General features: G+C 55.5%; 1 protein-coding gene across 1 annotated transcript; it reads right to left on the reverse strand.

Moving 5' to 3' along the window:
• Positions 1 to 11,514: 11,514 nt before the first annotated feature.
• On the reverse strand, positions 11,515 to 14,205 carry CSTB (cystatin B). Its single transcript, XM_031005131.3, has 3 exons — positions 13,797 to 14,205; positions 12,223 to 12,324; positions 11,515 to 11,895 (listed from the first exon to the last, which is right to left on the reverse strand). The coding sequence occupies exons 1-3, from the start codon at positions 13,860 to 13,862 to the stop codon at positions 11,767 to 11,769; spliced, it is 297 nt and encodes a 98-aa protein (XP_030860991.1). The 5' UTR covers positions 13,863 to 14,205; the 3' UTR covers positions 11,515 to 11,766.
• Positions 14,206 to 16,223: the final 2,018 nt, after the last annotated feature.

The raw sequence follows: 16,223 nt of genomic DNA on the forward strand, positions 1-16,223 counted from the left end.
GCTGCAGAACCAGCCCCTCCCCAACGAGGCCCCCCTCTGGACGCCCCTCCCCATGGAGAACACCAGGAGCCACAGACCCCAGACCACAGAGCACACAGGGGAGGGCACGGGGCGGCCGGGGCAGGGTGTCTGCTGCCTCGTTTATGGGATTTGCTCCGCGTCTAGCACACTGCTGCCTGCGCTGCTCCTGTCCCCTGCAGTGGCTACTCTGGGCCTACTTAGCCTACAGGCCTAATCCTGGTTGGCATGAAAATGTCCTGAGGCTACTGTGACAAATTTCCACAAGCTGAGTGGCTTAAAGGAACACATTTGTTCTCTTACAGTTGCAGGGGCCAGAAGAGTCTTAAAAACAGTCAGCAGGTCTGGTTCCTCCTGGAGGCTTAGAGGGGCTGAATCCGTTTCCTGCCCTTTCTAGTATCTGGAGGGCGCCTGCGTCCCCTTGCTTATGGCCCCTTCCATCACCAAAGCCAGTAGTGTCACATCTTTCCACCTCTCCCTGACCCTGACCTCCGCCCTTTCTCTTAGAAGGACCCTGTGTGACTTTGGACCTACCTAGATAATTTAGGGTCGTCTCTCATTTCAGGAACCTTAATTTAATCCCACCTGCAAGTCCCTTTTGCCAGGTAAGGTCAGAAATTCACAGGGTCTGAGGATGAAGATGTGGGCCTCTTTGAGGGCCATGATCCAGCCCACCACGACTGGTGATGAGGGATGGAGTGTGTTCTGCAGCAGTGGGGGCCTGTGCAGACCTGTCCCGAAGTTCAGGGAAGCAGAGAGGCCGAAGAAAGAAGCTGCCCTTGGCCAGGTGCAGTGGCTCAGCCCTGTAATCCCAGCACTTTGGGAGGCTGAGGCAGGTGGATCACGAGGTCAGGAGTTCAAGACCAGCCTGGCCAACATGGTGAAACCCCATCTGTACTAAAAATACAAAAGTTAGCTGGGCGTGGTGGCGGGCGCCTGTAATCCCAGCTGTTCGGGAGGCTGAGGCAGGAGAATCGCTTGAGCCCCGGAGGCGGAGGTTGCAGTGAGCCGAGTTCGCACCACTGCACTCCAGTCTGGGAAACAGAGCAAAGTCTCCATCTCAAAAAAAAAAAAAAAAGAAGAAGAAGAAGAAGCTGCCCAATCCAGTTTCTCAGAAAGAAACATTTAATAGGGACTTCGGAACAGAAGCCATGTCTGTGTCTGGGGCCCACCCATCACCCCCAAGCCGAGGGCTTATGTACCGTAGGGGAGGGGTGCGTGTGGTTCAGAAGGGATGTGCTGGACAGTTGAAGCAGACAGCATCCCAGTCATTTGCCCTGAGGGCAGGATTTAGGGTAAGTACCTGCCTTTACACAAGGAACAATAGATGAGCTGAAAATCTGAGAGACCTTCCTAGAACTGGGGTTCATCAGACACCAACAGGGTGGGTTAGCCTCCAAGCTGGAACTGCTGTGGCATGTCCAGGGGTGGGGCATGTGCTGGCTCGGTCATCTCCCCCTCCGAGGGTCTGAGCCAAATATCCAGCAGAAAGCATGCTCGGCCCTGAAGCCTCAGCCACTGTGAGGACTCTGGCTGGGCCTTCTTCCCCCGATGGGTGGGAAAGGCCGGCCTCAAGTCCAGGACCTGCCCTCGAGGCCATGCTGGCTTAGGGCTTCAAATCTGGGTTCCTAGGAAAGAGGGGCTGGGCTCCAATGGCGTGGGGGTGGGGATGGCAGAGGGAGGGAGGCTGGGAAGGGAGAGAAGGAACCTGATGGGCAGTTAGGCTCCCGGGGCTTCTCTGGGGACACCACCAGCAGAGTGCGGTTGTTGACACCTCCCTGGGACTCGGGGTCCTCCTTTGGCCCCAGTGAACACCCGTCACACACTCGCTGGGATGGACTGACCTTCAGGGTTTGCTGCCACCCCTGTCCTCCACCCTGGTAGGGCCTTTCCAAGACACTTGTGGGGACAGGTCGGGCCTGGCCAGCATCCGGTAGGCTGCACTTTCCGGAGGCCTCTGGGATTACAGGCCACCTCACCCCAGCTGGAATTCTGCCTAAATTACTGCATCGAGGAGATTCCCTCACAAGGTGTGGACTCAGGCTGGCCCTGAAACAGCCGTCACCTCCACGAGGCCGGCCTGGGCCCCTGTGCACTGCCCTGCCCATGCCCCCATCCATGCCAGCTCCCACCAAGCCCGTGCCCCTGCCAAAGAGCCGGGGGAAGGGAGGGGAGACAGACTTCTATTTCCTTATTTCTATTTTTTTTTTTTTTCAGACAGGTTCTCACTCTGTCACCCAGGCTGGAGTGCAGTGGTGTGATCTCAACTCACAGCAACCTCTGTCCAAGCAATTGGCCTCAAGCCATCCTCCCGCCTCAGGCTCCCGAGTAGCTGGACCACAGGCACACCACCACATCCAGCTAATTAAACAATTTTTTTGTAGAGATGAGGTCTTGCCATGTTGCCCAGGCTGGTCTCGAACTCCTGGGCTCAAGTGATCCTCCCTCCTCGGCCTCACAAAGTGCCAGAATTACAGGCGTGAGCCACCACTCCTGGCTCTTATTTCTGTTTTTTGTGGTAACAGCTTTATTGAGTTACAATTCATTCCATATGACTCAGCCATTCGAAGGGTACATTCAGGCTGTGATTATAAAGGTAGCACTGTTGAGGACACTGAGCCTGGACAGGTGTTCCCCACAAATTCAATGATGTCCTGCAAAAATGTCCACCCTAAGTCTGGACGGGTGTCCCCCCAAATTCATTGACGTCCTGCAAAAACTCACGTCCACCCTGCACTTCAGAATGTGACTTTATTAGGCCAGGTGCAGTGGCTCATGCCTGTAATCCCAGGACTTTGGGAAGCCGAGGTGGGTGGATTGCTTGAGCTCAGGAGTTCAAGACCAGCCTGGGCAACATGGTGAAACCCCGTCTACACTGAAAATACAAAAAAGTAGCCAGGCATGATGCCAGGCGTGGTGGCTCACGCCTGTAATCCCAGCACTTTGGGAGGCCGAGGCGGGCGGATCACCTGAGGTCAGGAGTTCAAGTCCAGCCTGACCAACATGGAGAAACCCCGTCTCTACTAAAAATACAAAAAATTAGCCTGGCGTGGTGGCACATGCTTGTAATCCCAGCTACTAGGGAGGCTGAGGCAGGAGAATCACTTGAACCTGGGAGGCAGAGGTTGCAGTGAGCCAAGATCATGCCATTGCACTCCAGCCTGGGCAACAAGAGTGAAAATTCCATTTCAAATAAAAAAAAAAAAGTAGCCAGGCATGGTGGCATGTGCCTGTAGTCCTAGCTGCTCAGGAGGCTGAGGTAGGAGGCTCATTTGAGCCTGGGCGGGGGCGGGGTGGGGGGGGGGGGGAGAGGCGGGGGATGGGCGGAGGCTGCAGTGAGCGGAGATTGCACCACTGGACTCCAGCCCGGGTGACAGAGTGAGACCCCATCTCAATTGGAAAAAAAAAAAAGAATGTGACTTTGTTTGGAAATGAGGTCTTTGTGGATGTAATTAGTTACATAAAATGCAGTCGCCCCAGGTGAGGACCCTAAATCCAGGGCCTGGTGTACTCCTAAGAAGAAGGCCTTGTGAGGCCGTGTGACCACGAGGTCGATCGATCGCAGTGAAGCTGCTCCAGGCAGAGGACCGCCGACACCCTGGAGACCAAGACAACAGCTGCTTCAAAGCGAGGGTCTGAGGACCAGGCATAGTGGCTCACGCCTGTAATCCCAGCACTTTGGGAGGCCAACACAGGTGGATCACTTGAGGCCAGGAGTTCAAAACCAGCCTGGCCAACATGGCGAAAACCTGTCTCTACTAAACATACAAAAATTAGCTGGGTGTGGTGGTGCACGCCTATAATCCCAGCTGCTCGGGATGCTGAGGCAGGAGAATAGCTTGAACCCCGGAGGCAGAGGTTACAGTGAGCTGATATCCTGCCGCTGCACTCCAGCCTGGGCGACAGAGTGAGACTACATCTCAGAAATAATGTTTTGGGTTCAATAACGTGAAAATTATGCCTTATCCAGCAAGTGGTGAATTTCCTGAGCTCCTGTGACCCCCCCGCCAAGGAAGAGCAGACTGAACAGGCTCGGGAAATTTTTCTGTGAAAGGGGAGGGCCTGGGGGTGCGAGCAGGCTCACGCCCAGTGTGCACTGGGCATGCTCAGGTGTCAGCAGCCGAGCCAGCAACACTGGGATGACACCCCCTTTTTACAGGCTCTCGGAGGTCGGGTGGGATTCCCAAGACCTCACAGGTCACGATGAATGGCCTGGCTGGAACTGGCTTCCAAGGACCCAGCATCATAGGCCTCCCTCAGAGCCGGGCCGGGTCCCTGAGCTCACTGGAAGGACGCGTCTGCCTGGCTGTGCCGACTGTTTACACAGACACCACCTGGTTGATTTTCTCTGAACAGTGTGAAAGTGACGCAGAAGGCTAGTGGCCCCAAGTTCACACCCATGGCCCTGAGAAAGCAGTTGTGTGTGTAGCCTCCTCACCACCCTCTCTGCGTCTGGACATGGGAGCCTTGTGGGCACACACATGCAAACACATGCGTACATGCGGGCACACACACACGGATGCACACACACACACACGGATGCACACACAGACGCACACATACACACGCAGATGCACGCACACGCAAACGCACCCACATATACATGCGGACGCACACGCGGAAGCACAGGCACACATGCACGGACACACACACTACACGGATGCACAGGCACACACACTCGTGGACACACAAGCATACACACTCACACAGATGTGTCCAGACATCTAGTTCTTCACGCCCTTGTTACTCTCAGGAGCAGCACAGCGACCCCGAGGCTGGCCTGACTGTGTGGCCTCTGAGGGTCCAGTCTTCACTTTCCCTTGTTGGGGGGATGGGGCCCCCATGCACGCTCTGTGCCCCAGTGTTCTGAGTGAGGGCACCCTGTGCTCTGCCCCGTGACCCTCCCTGCCTCGGTGCTACCCTTCCTGGAGGCAGGACACGGAGGCTGATCCCTCCCTGAGTGGGAGTTGCGAGTCCTTTGCCTTCTTCCCCCATCTCCTGCTTGTAGCCACAAAATGTGCTGCCCTGGGCCCTGCCTCAGGTTTCCATACGGAAACGGCACAGGCCACGCTGCCTCCCCTGCTGGCACACTAGTCTCTGATGGAGACCGTGGCCTCTCCATCCAGAAAGTGGGCCAGGCCCCACCATCCCTGAGCTCCGTCTGCCTACATCTCTGGCTGCCACTGACCCCACCAGCATCTTGGCCTCTCGACAGACCCCCTCCGCCCTGACTCTGTGTCATACCCAGGCTTCACGACACACTCCTGGGCAAGGCTGCGTCGGCAGCGCCCTGGCCAGGGCTGTGGTCGGGCCATGGAGGGGGCCCTCTGGCTGAGACCACACCCTGTACCCCCAAAAGAGGTCATCCTGCCCGTGCCAGAAACCCTGTCAAGTACATGTGCACCCCTGGAGTGTGGGCGCAGAGGCCGGCCACAACATGTGCACCCCTGGAGTGTGGGCGCAGAGGCCGGCCACATTTAGCCAGTTGTACATTCATTCAGGCTGCAATTCTTTCTTATCCCTGGGCTCAGGGCCGCACCCAGACACACGAGGCTGGGCAGGCATGACTCAGCAGCCCTTAGGATCTGTGTCCTGTGATTTTCTCAAGGAGCACAAAGGTGAGCGTAGCCATGGGGGAGAATAGGGAAGGAAGAAGGGCCAACAGTGGCCGAGTCAGCTCTGCTTAGTCTGAACTGCCCCTCCCATTGCTCCCAGGCCGGGCAGCAGCCTCTTGAGCAGCACCGAGCCCCGCTCTTGTCCTTCCAGCCGGCTCTCAGGGGCTCACCCTCTCCCCACCCCCACAGTCAGCCTTGCGGTCAGCTTTCTCTAAAGGCAGCTCCACACACGTAGCTCTCCCTGCCCCACGTTGTCCACGGCACTCCCTGCCCTCAGATCCCAGTGTCCCCACCACAGCTCTGCACGGCTCCTTGATCTGGGCCTGCATCAGCATCCCCTGGTTATGTGGCTACACGTGCTGCAAAGGAGCCTGGGAAGTGTCTTTTCCATCCTTGCGAAATTCTATAGTTTTTCTCACCCTTAAGGGAGGTGGGGAGAAGGATCTGGGCAGGGAAGGCCCGGCCCATCTCTGGCCACCTATGACACTGTAAGCCTCTTAGAGAGCGGCCATGCCTGCCTCGCTCTGCAAGCAGACCTGCAGGGTGCCTGGCATGAGGACATTCAGATGTGGGAAGGAGGGAGGAGGGAGAGACGACCTGGAAAGGAATGAGTGTGAGCTCAGTCGATGGTCAGGGACTGTGCCCAACCAGGGCCTGGCTGTGCCGTGGGGTGCTCTCGGAACTCTGAGCATCCAAATGCTGGAGTCCTGACCCTGACTTTTATGGGATAGAAAATGGGAATTAACACCGCTTCTGGGCAGCTCAATTAGGAAATCTTAGACGCTCTACCTGGTAGTGGAATGATTAGATTACTCAAGCCTACAATTTTATCTCTTGCACAATTTGCATCCAAGTATGTTATTCTGTCTCTAATCTAGTGCGAATCTAATCTCATCTCCATCAGTTGGCCCTGCTTCATAACGCACGTTTCCTGACAGCAGTTAGAGGAGAGACTGAGTGAGGCTGTGGTGGCATCTCCCAGCTCCTTTGGGCTGGTAAGGATACTGTTGGCTTTGCCTGGCTCCCCCCACCCAGACCCTGTCTACACAGACAGAACCTCAGCTAACACAGAGCCTGGCTGCCCTGTTCTGCCAGATCGGGAACACATGGCCGGCAAAACCTGCAGGCACAGGGCACAGCGGCTCACGTCTGTAAGCCCACCACATTTTGGGGCTGAGGTGGGTGGATCACTTGAGCTCAGGAGTTCAAGACCAGCCTAGGCAACATGGCGAAACCCCATCGCTACAAAAAACACAAATAATTAGCAGAACAAGGTGGCATGCATCTGTAGTTCCAGCTGCTCAGGAGGCTGAGGCAGGAGGATCACCTGAGCTAGGGGAGGTCGAGACTGCAGTGAGCTATGATGGCCCCACTGCACTCCAGCCTGGGCAACAGAGTGAGACCCTTGTCTCAAAAAAACAAAACCTAGGCCTGGAGTGGTGGCTCACGCCTGTAGTCCCAGCACTTTGAGAGGCTGAAGGGGGTGGATCACCTGAGGTCAGGAGTTCGAGACTGGCCTGGCCAACATGGTGAAACCCGGTCTCTACTAAAAATACAAAAATTAGCCAGGCATGGTGGCAGGCACCTGTAATCCCAGATACTCAGGAGGCTGAGGCAGGAGAATCACTTCAACCCAGAAGGCGGAGGTTGCAGTGAGCCAAGATTGCACCATTGCACTCCAGCCCAGGTGACAAGAGTGAAATTCCATCTCAAAAACAAACAAACAAACAAACAAAAAACCCTACCAGCTTTGGGAAAAGTGATGCTCGCTGAGAATTCGGGGTGGAGGGTAGGAGACCCAACAAAGATGACACTGTCACTCGAGAATGAGTGACAGCGGGCTGGGGACCTGCAGCTGCCTGCTCAGCCCAGGGAGCATGCCTGCCTCAGCAGCTTCAGAGTGAGGGTCTGCGCTGTCAGCGTGGGGCGGTTCCTTGCCTAGCATCTGTTGAGTGCATTTCCATCAGCCAGGGCCCCAGTGGAAACAGGCAGCACTCACAGGAGCAACTCAAGCAGCGTTTGGTGTCCAGCGTGTGGAAGCAGTGTTCCCTTTCAGGACGGGGCCCGCATTACAAACGGGGAGCTCAGGCCAGGCCGTCCTGGGCTCCTGCACATTCTGGACTTTGCGCAGCCACCCCTCCACCTTCCCATCCTACCTGTGACTTGAGCAGGCACCCAGGCTGTAGGGCAGACTGCAGGAGAGGGGCTGCCCTGGGAGGGGGTTGTAGGCCTCTGCTGCCCTGGCTCCCCTTGCCGTTTTCATTTATTTATTTATTATTATTATTATCTTCAAGACAGGATCTCTCTCTGTCACCCAGGCCAGAGTTCAGTGGTGTGATGATGGCTCACTGCAGCCTCGACCTCCCGGCTCAAATGATATGATCCTCCCACCTCAGCCTACCAAGTAGCTGGGACTACAAGTGTGTGTCGCCAAACCTGGCTAATTTTTTATTTTTTGTAGAGATAGGGGTCTCACTATGTTGCCTAGGCTGGTCTCAAACTCCTGAGCTCAAGTGATCCTCCCACCTCAGCCTCCCAAAGCTCAAGCCATTTTTAACATTGCCGAGGCAGTTTTGGGGAAACATGCCTAAACGAACCATGAGTAAGACCTCCACGTTTTCTTTCTGGCTCTCAGGGGTCTGGAGGGGAAGTGGCTCATGGCAGGTCCCAGCACGTAGGCCTCTGTTTTCTGGTTCATGTTCCAGGATGGGGAAGGACCTAAGCCGTCAGCGTCCTGGAGATCCAGCGTCTTAATTCATTCAGGGTAGCCCGTCCCGCCCTCCAGACTGCTGGGCACACCAGGGTCTCTGCTCCTGCTCTGTCCCAGGACTCAGGGCCCCTCCAGGGCAGCTGCCGTGACGTCGTGGCTATGAGGCATTCAGCCACCTCCCAGAATGCGCCATGCTCTTGCCCAGCCAGGAATCCCCACTCTCTGCTGCTGGTGCCAGGACAGTCTCACCCACCTCGGCCTCTAGCTCCTCCTCCTCAAGCCTCAGGTCTGAACTTGGCCATGGCCTCTGCCCAGAAGCCTTCTGCACCTCTGTCAGATCCCTGTTTAACCCCAGCAGGAGCCTCCCTTAGGGCACTTGGTACAATTTCACATCCGTGACGGTGACAGTCACTGCCCCCATGCTGTGAGCCCCACGGGAGTCCGAGCTGACGTCATTCTTCCCCTACTACGTGCCTCATCCACTTTGAGCTCCTGTGTTAGTCCATTCTCATGCTGCTAATAAAGACATATCCATGACTGGATAATTTATAAAGGAAAGAGGTTTAATTGACTCACAGTTCAGCATGGCTAGGGAGGCCTCAGGAAACACAATCATCGCAGAAGGGGAAGCAAACACATCCTTCTTCACATGGTGGCAGGAAGGAGACGTGCCAGCAAAAGCGGGGAAAGCCCCTTATGAAACCATCAGATCTCATGAGGATTCACTCACTATCACGAGAACAGCATGAGGGTAACCACCTCCATGATTCAATGACCTCCCACCAGGTCCCTCCCATGACACGGGATTATGGGAGCTATAATTCAAGATGAAATTTGGGTGGAGACACAGCCACACCATATCAGAGCTCCTAATGCACTCTTAGAGGGCAGGGTTAAACCAGCAGTGGGTTCGGTTAAACCAGCAGTGGGTTCGGTTAAACCAGCAGTGGGTTCTTCGGTTAAACCAGCAGTGGGTTCAGTTAAACCAGCGGTGGGTTCGGTTAAACCAGCGGTGGGTTCTTCGGTTAAACCAGCGGTGGGTTCTTCGGTTAAACCAGCGGTGGGTTCTTCGGTTAAACCAGCGGTGGGTTCTTTGGTTAAACCAGCGGTGGGTTTGGTTAAACCAGCAGTGGGTTCTTTGGTTAAACCAGCAGTGGGTTCGGTTAAACCAGCGGTGGGTTCGGTTAAACCAGCGGTGGGTTGGGTAACAAGGGACTTTTGTCAGTGGGTAGTGAAATTCATCAGATTTCCAAGCTGCTGCTGTTGATGCTCCTGAGGAAGCAGACAGCGTGTGGATGAAATTGACAACTTCATATAAATTATATATATATATAGAGAGAGAGAAACGGAGTCTTACTCTGTTGCCCAGGCTGGAGTGCAGTGGCGCAATCTTGGCTCACTGCAAGCTCCTCTGCCTCCTAGGTTCAAACTATTCTCTTGCCTCAGCCTCCTGAGTAGCTGGGATTACAGGCACCTGCCTGGCTAGTTTTTTGTATTTTATTTTATTTTTTTCAGTAGGGATGGGGTTTCACCATGTTGGTCAGGCTGGTCCCGGTGAACTCCTGACCTCAAGTGACCCACCCACCTCAGCCTCCCAAAGTGTTGGGATTACAGGCGTGAGCCTGTAATTTTGATCCCTTTGTCAACTTGTATTTAAACCAGACCACAGCATTAATTACATATTTTATTTTCTGTTTTACACTGATATTTCCTGTTTACACACAAGCTTCTAACCCTAAATCCAGCTTCCCCCAACCCAGGTGCCCCATAGGAGTTCCTGGTCACTGCTCCTGCAGACACCCGCTCTCTTCCTGTTGGGGATGGCTCTCCCCCTGCGTGGTCCCCTAAACAGCCCCCTCCCCCACCTGCCTTCCACTGGAAGTTCTCAAGTGGGAAATACATCGGGTTTTCCTTTCAATGCAAAACTGCTTGATTCTGTTTTGCATGTTATAAAAGCTTAGTCTCAGAGTTCATGTTAAGAGTGCAGAGTACACACAGTCCATGATTCAGTTTTCTTTTTGTTTTTTTTGAGATAGGATCTCACTCTGTCACCCACCCAGGCTGGAGTGCAGAAGTGCGATCTCGGCTCACTGCACCCACCACCTCCCGAGTCCAAGTGATCCTCCCGTCTCAGCCTCCCAAGTAGCTGGGATTACAGGCGCCTGCCACAACGCCCAGCTAATTTTTGTATTATTAGTAGAGACAGGGTTTCACCATGTGGGTCAGGCTGGCCTAGAACTCCTGACCTCAGAGTGATCCACCCACCTTGGCCTCCCAAAGTGTTGGGATTCTAGGTGTGAGCCACCGCGCCTGGCCTGATTCAGAATTTCCTAACATCACTTTCAAAGCTCTGTGGACTCACTGGTAGATCCCTCCTTAGTCTTCACAGATCCCCCACGATCTGGACAGCCTGAACCCTGCAGCTGCAGTTCTGGCATACGCTGCTGGACGCCTCGGAGGCAAAGCGCAGCTCAGGACACCGTCAGGAACACCCTCAGGAGGGTAGGAGACCCAACCAAGATGACACTGTCACTCGAGAGTGACCCTCAGGAACACGTTCACATCATGACCCCGGTGCACAGAGACTTTCACCCCCAGTCTTAGCTCTTATCATGTATGATGCTCCCTCTTCTGTCCTATTTAACATAGAATCACAGGTGGGAAGGCACCGGACCAATTCCATGAATGGGAAGTAATCCCTGTTGAAAACTAGAAGGCGTTTTTAAAAACAGCCACGCTCTCCTAAGATACCTCCCTTTAGAAGCCCACATGGCTCCATGGGCAGCCTCCCGCACCGCAAGCACTCAGTGAGGCTGCAGGCTATTCTGCACGTGCACGACACTGCGTGGCTGCCTCTCTGTACCAGAGCATAAAGTGCGTGAATGTATCTGAGATCTGGAGCCAGTTATGCTCTGGAATTGGATTTACTCACACTCTTTTATTTTATGGGAGAAACTGAAGCTTGGGGCCAGGACCTAAGAGTCAAAGCACCAACATGTAAAGAGTGGTGGTTAGGAACGCGGGCCGGAGTGGGCAGGTGTGAATCCTGGGTCCACCACCTGCTTGCTGTGTGAGCCAGGCAGTCTCCCCGCCCTCCATGCCCCCGAGGGGAAGGACCTGCCCAGGGTGGTTCAGACGAAGAAAAAAATCTAAAACAAAGGAGGCAATCTGTAAGGATTTTAAAAATATATCTATTTTGAAAATATTCTGAAAGTAATTAAGATCACCTATTGGGAAGGAAAGAAATCAACACAATGAAATTAAGGAAGAAAAATGCAAAAGCAGCTGCAGAATCCCGCCCCTTCCACCCCGAGGGGCACAGCCCAGAGATGAAGCTTATTTTAGGATCGCAAGTGCACGCTCTGGTAGGCGGAGGATGACTTTGTCAGTCTTCTGGCTGAAGGGCCTTGTCCAAAGACAGGATCAGAAATAGGTCAGCTCATCATGCTTGGCTTTGTTGGTCTGGTAGTTAGATAAGGTCAAGGGCTTGTTTTCATGAGGGAGAGATTGGAACACTCGCAGGTGTACGAAGTCCTCGTCGCCGACGTGCACCTGGGAAGAGAGCGGAGTGAGCGAAGGCTCTGATCCCAAGTCACCTTGCTGCGTCCCTCCAGGTCATTAGCAGCTGGCTGAAGAAAATCTTGTCTTCTCCTGCATGTGCAGGGGATGCCTCACATCGCACACTTGTTTCCTTGGAGTTCTTAGCTCCCCAGAAGCCCTAGTCCTCCTGAAAGGCCGATGGACACACACAGTAGGATGCTTATCTCAGGGGGCAGCCACAGGGCGCCCCAGCACCTAAGACCACACAGCCCGGGCCTGCAGAGGCAGTTTCCTACCAGCACCCATTCGGGGCAGGCCCTCCCGAGGCCCACACTCTACCTTGATGAAGTAGTTTGTCCCCGCGACCACCTGGCTCTTGAACGACACAGCCTTAAACACAGGGAACTTCTTGTTTTCTTTCTCTTCAAGCTGGGACCTCACCTAGACAGAAGGGACAGAATGAGGATGTCTCAGTGGCTTCTTGGATTCCCTCCTGCTAGAGTAACTTGCACGCATGTGCGCACACACACGATTCTGACACTGGCTCTTCACACAATTGTCTCTTACAACTGAAGGGACATTTAAACTGTTAGCCTAATAATAAAGTAGAAAAAAACAGTTCCAGCCGGGTACGGTGGCTCAAGGATGTAATCCCTGAACTTTGGGAGGCTGAGGTGGGCGGATCACTTGAGGTCAGGAGTTTGAGACCAGCCTAGCCAAATGGCAAAACCCCGTTTCTACTAAAAATACAAAAATTAGCTGGGCGTGGTGGCGAGCACCTGTAATCCCAGCTACTGGGGAGGCTAAGGCAGGAGAATCCCTTGAACCTGGGAAGCGGAGGTTGCAGTGGGCCGAGATTGTGCCACTGCACTCCACCCTGGGCAAGAGGGAGACTGCGTCTCAAAAACAAAAAACAAAAAACACAGGCCTCAGCATCGCCTGGACCTGTTCTTGCCTGGGGCATCCCGTCGGTCACCAACCATGACAGCGAGGCGGGCCTGGCCTGTGCTCCACCGGAGGGGGCTTCTTGCACAGATGACCTGCTCATTTCAGCCCCTCCAGAATCTTCTGGCAGGCGCAGAGCAACAGGACGTCCATTTTACAGACGAGGAAACCGAGAACCAGGGAAGGTTGCCATCTGCAACCCAGCCCGGTTTTTATCTTGTTTTTCTGTGTTTTAACTTTTTATTTAGACTTACAGTTTGAAACAGTGCTAGAATCGGAAGCATGTAAAGAAACCTGTGGACCTTTTGTGCAGATACACTTAAGTTTTTAACCCATGTGCCTTATCACTGGGGACCTCTTGCACTCTCTCTCATGATTTTTTCCTGAACTAGATGAGGATACTGACAAAGATTCTTGCTTGGCCAAACTGTAGTCGGGCTCCTGAAGCGCCTAGGCCACCTGCGCACTTCCTTGTAAAATCCAGTTTTAGCAAGAAGCCTGGCTAAGTCAGTTTAGCCAGACCCTTCCCACCCGCTTGCTATCGGATCACCGTGGAGATCGGAGCCGGCTGCTCACCTGCGCCATCGCCGGCGACGCCCGATCACCCTGCCTGCCTGAAACCAGAAGCGCCTCATCCCTGGGGTTTCCTCTCAGAGATTGTCCATGCAGGGACCGCACCCTGCTCCGGGCTATCAATTCCCACTCGCCCTTGCTGTATTCAGCGGAGCCCAATGTCTCCCCAGCGGCGCCCCAGGCGCGGCCCCCCGCTGCACACTCGCGCGCAGCGCCCGAGCGGAGGGAGGCCTCTCACGGCCACAGCCCGGGCCAGCCCGAGGGTCCACGGCCAAGCCCGCCCGCCCAGGGGTGCGCAGCGGGGCCGAAGCGGCTTCTTTCGCTCCAGGAGCCGCGGCCGCGCCCTGAGGCTAAGGCAGGACTCCGGGCCGGCCCCGTCCCCGCGGCCCACCCACCTGGTCGGCGATGTGCTGGGTCTCGGCGGTGGCCGGCTGCGTGGCGGAGGGCGCCCCGCACATCATCTTGGCGGCGACGGAGGGAATCTGGCGAGGGGACTCGGCGAAGGGACGCGGCGGCTCCTCAGCTCAAGTAGGCGCTGCGGTCACGTGACGCGCGGGCGGAACCAAGGCGCGGGGAGGAGGCACCTTGGCTTGGGAGGCCCCTGCGGGGTCGCGGTGGCCCCGCAAGAAGGGACGCGCGGGGCGGGGCGCAGGGCGGGGCGCGGGGCGGGGAGCCTGGCCACCACTCGCCGCAGGCTGGGTCTTCGCGCCCAGCGCCGGTGTCGGGAGGGAGCGCCCCCCTCCCGGGGCTGGTATCGTCTTTCCAGGCGCCGAGTCACACGGACCGGGGCGGGGGCGCGGCAGGGTGTCGCCGGTGGGTTGGGCGCGCAGGGTGGGACGATAGGGGAGGGGCAGTCGGAGTAGGCGCAATCCTGCAGGGTGGCGGGGTCCGGGCCGCGCACTAGGGAGGGCACGGGTGGGCGGGGGCGCAGCGCTGCAGGGTCAGGGGCCAGGGGTCCCGGCCCCGCGGGAGCAGGTGTGCGGGCTGCAGTGGACATCACCGCTTGTGACCGAGAACACTGAAGGCTGAAGGGGGTGGACAGAGGGGCCCAGGGAGGGGGAGACGGCGCCCACGCGCCCCAGGCTGGGTGGGGGCAGGGGGTAGATCAGAGGGATGAGAAGAAGGCAGGGTTCTCTGGTGGAATTTGCGTTTTAGGATTTCTTTTCTTTCTTTCTTTCCTTTTCTTTTTTTTTTTTTTTTTTTTTTTTTGAGACGGAGTCTCTCTCTGTCTCCCAGGCTGGAGTGCAATGGCGCAATCTCGGCTCACTGCAAGCTCCGCCTCCCGGGTTCACGCCATTCTCTTGCCTCAGCCTCGCGAGGAGCTGGGACTGCAGGCGCCCCCACCGCGCCCTGCTAATATTTTTGTATTTTTAGTAGAGACGGGGTTTCACCGTGTTAGCCAGGATGGTCTCGATCTCCTGACCTTGTGATCCACCCGCCTTGGCCTCCCAAAGTGCTGGGATTACAGGCGTGAGCCACTGCGCCCGGCCTTTTTTTTTTTTTGAGACGGAGTCTGGATCTGTCGCCCAGGCTGGAGTGCAATGTCTCGATCTCGGCTCACTGCAATCTCCGCCTCCCGGGTTCAAGCGATTCTCCTGCCTCAGCCTCCCGAGTAGCTGGGACTACAGGCGCGCGCCACCACGCGCAGCTAATTTTTGTGTTTTTAATAGAAACGGGGTTTCACCATATTGGCCAGGCTGGTCTCGAACTCCTGACCTCGTGATCCACCTGCCTCGGGCTACCAAAGTGCTGGAATTACAGGCATGAGCCACCGTACCTGGCCTCTTTTCTTTCTTTCTTTTCTTTTCTTTTCTTTTCTTTTTTTTTTTTTTTTTGACAGAGTCTTGCTCTGTTGGCCAGGCTGGGGTGCAGTGGCCTGATCACAACTCATTGCAGCCTGGACCTCCTGGGCTCAAGCGATCTTCCCACCTCAGCTGCTATAGTAGCTGGGACCACAGGCCCACCCTACCACACGCATATATAGAGTCAGAGAGTTTCACCATGTTACCCAGGCTGGTCTGGAACTTCTGAGCGATCTGTCCACCTCAGCCTCCCAAAGTGCTGGGATTATTGGCATAAACCACTGCACCCCTAATTTTTTAAAAAAATGTTTTTGTAGAGATGGAGTCTCACTATATTGCCCAGGCTGGTCTTGAACTCCTAGGCTAAAATCGATCCATCCCCCAAAGTGCTGGGATGACAGGCTTGAGCCACCACTCAGGCCCTTTGGTTTAGGGTTTCTGTTAGACTGGACCACCTGGGGAAGGGAAGGGTCGCTTGCCTTATTTGGGATGGGGGTGGGGCCTGTTCTAGGCACCTGTTGGTGTGATTGACTCCTCAAAATGACCCAGAGCCCCCACCCGAGGGCTGTCCCTCAGGGGGACTGGTCCGCTCCTGCATGCAAGGCCCCAGCTGGAGCGGCCCATGAATGGGTTGTGGGGTCCTTTCCCTTACCTGCCAGGGCACAGCCTGGTCTGTCACTTCAGGGAAGGGCCCAAAGGGGTGGGCAGTCAGGTGTGGTTGAAGCCTGGGGGGAGCGGGGCAGAGCTCCCCATCATTGTTGAATGAGTGAAGGCAGAGTTGACCCCACGAAAATGGAAAACTCTTCTATGTGGAAAGCAAAGCATCAGGGGAAAACATGGTCAAGAAGAGAAAGGGATGGTCCGCTGCTTGTGCGGGTCCCGCAGCTCTGTGGGGCTTGTGCTGTGAAAGGCGTTGGCCTTGAGGCCTTTGGTCCTGAGGTGCCTCCTGGAGTCGGATCCTCACTCTCCTTGCTGGAGCTGGGTCCCAGGTGCCTCTGTTTTACAAATAGGAGGATAACA

Source organism: Gorilla gorilla, chromosome 22 (genome assembly GCF_029281585.2).
Source record: "Gorilla gorilla gorilla isolate KB3781 chromosome 22, NHGRI_mGorGor1-v2.1_pri, whole genome shotgun sequence".
Lineage (NCBI taxonomy): Eukaryota > Metazoa > Chordata > Mammalia > Primates > Hominidae > Gorilla > Gorilla gorilla.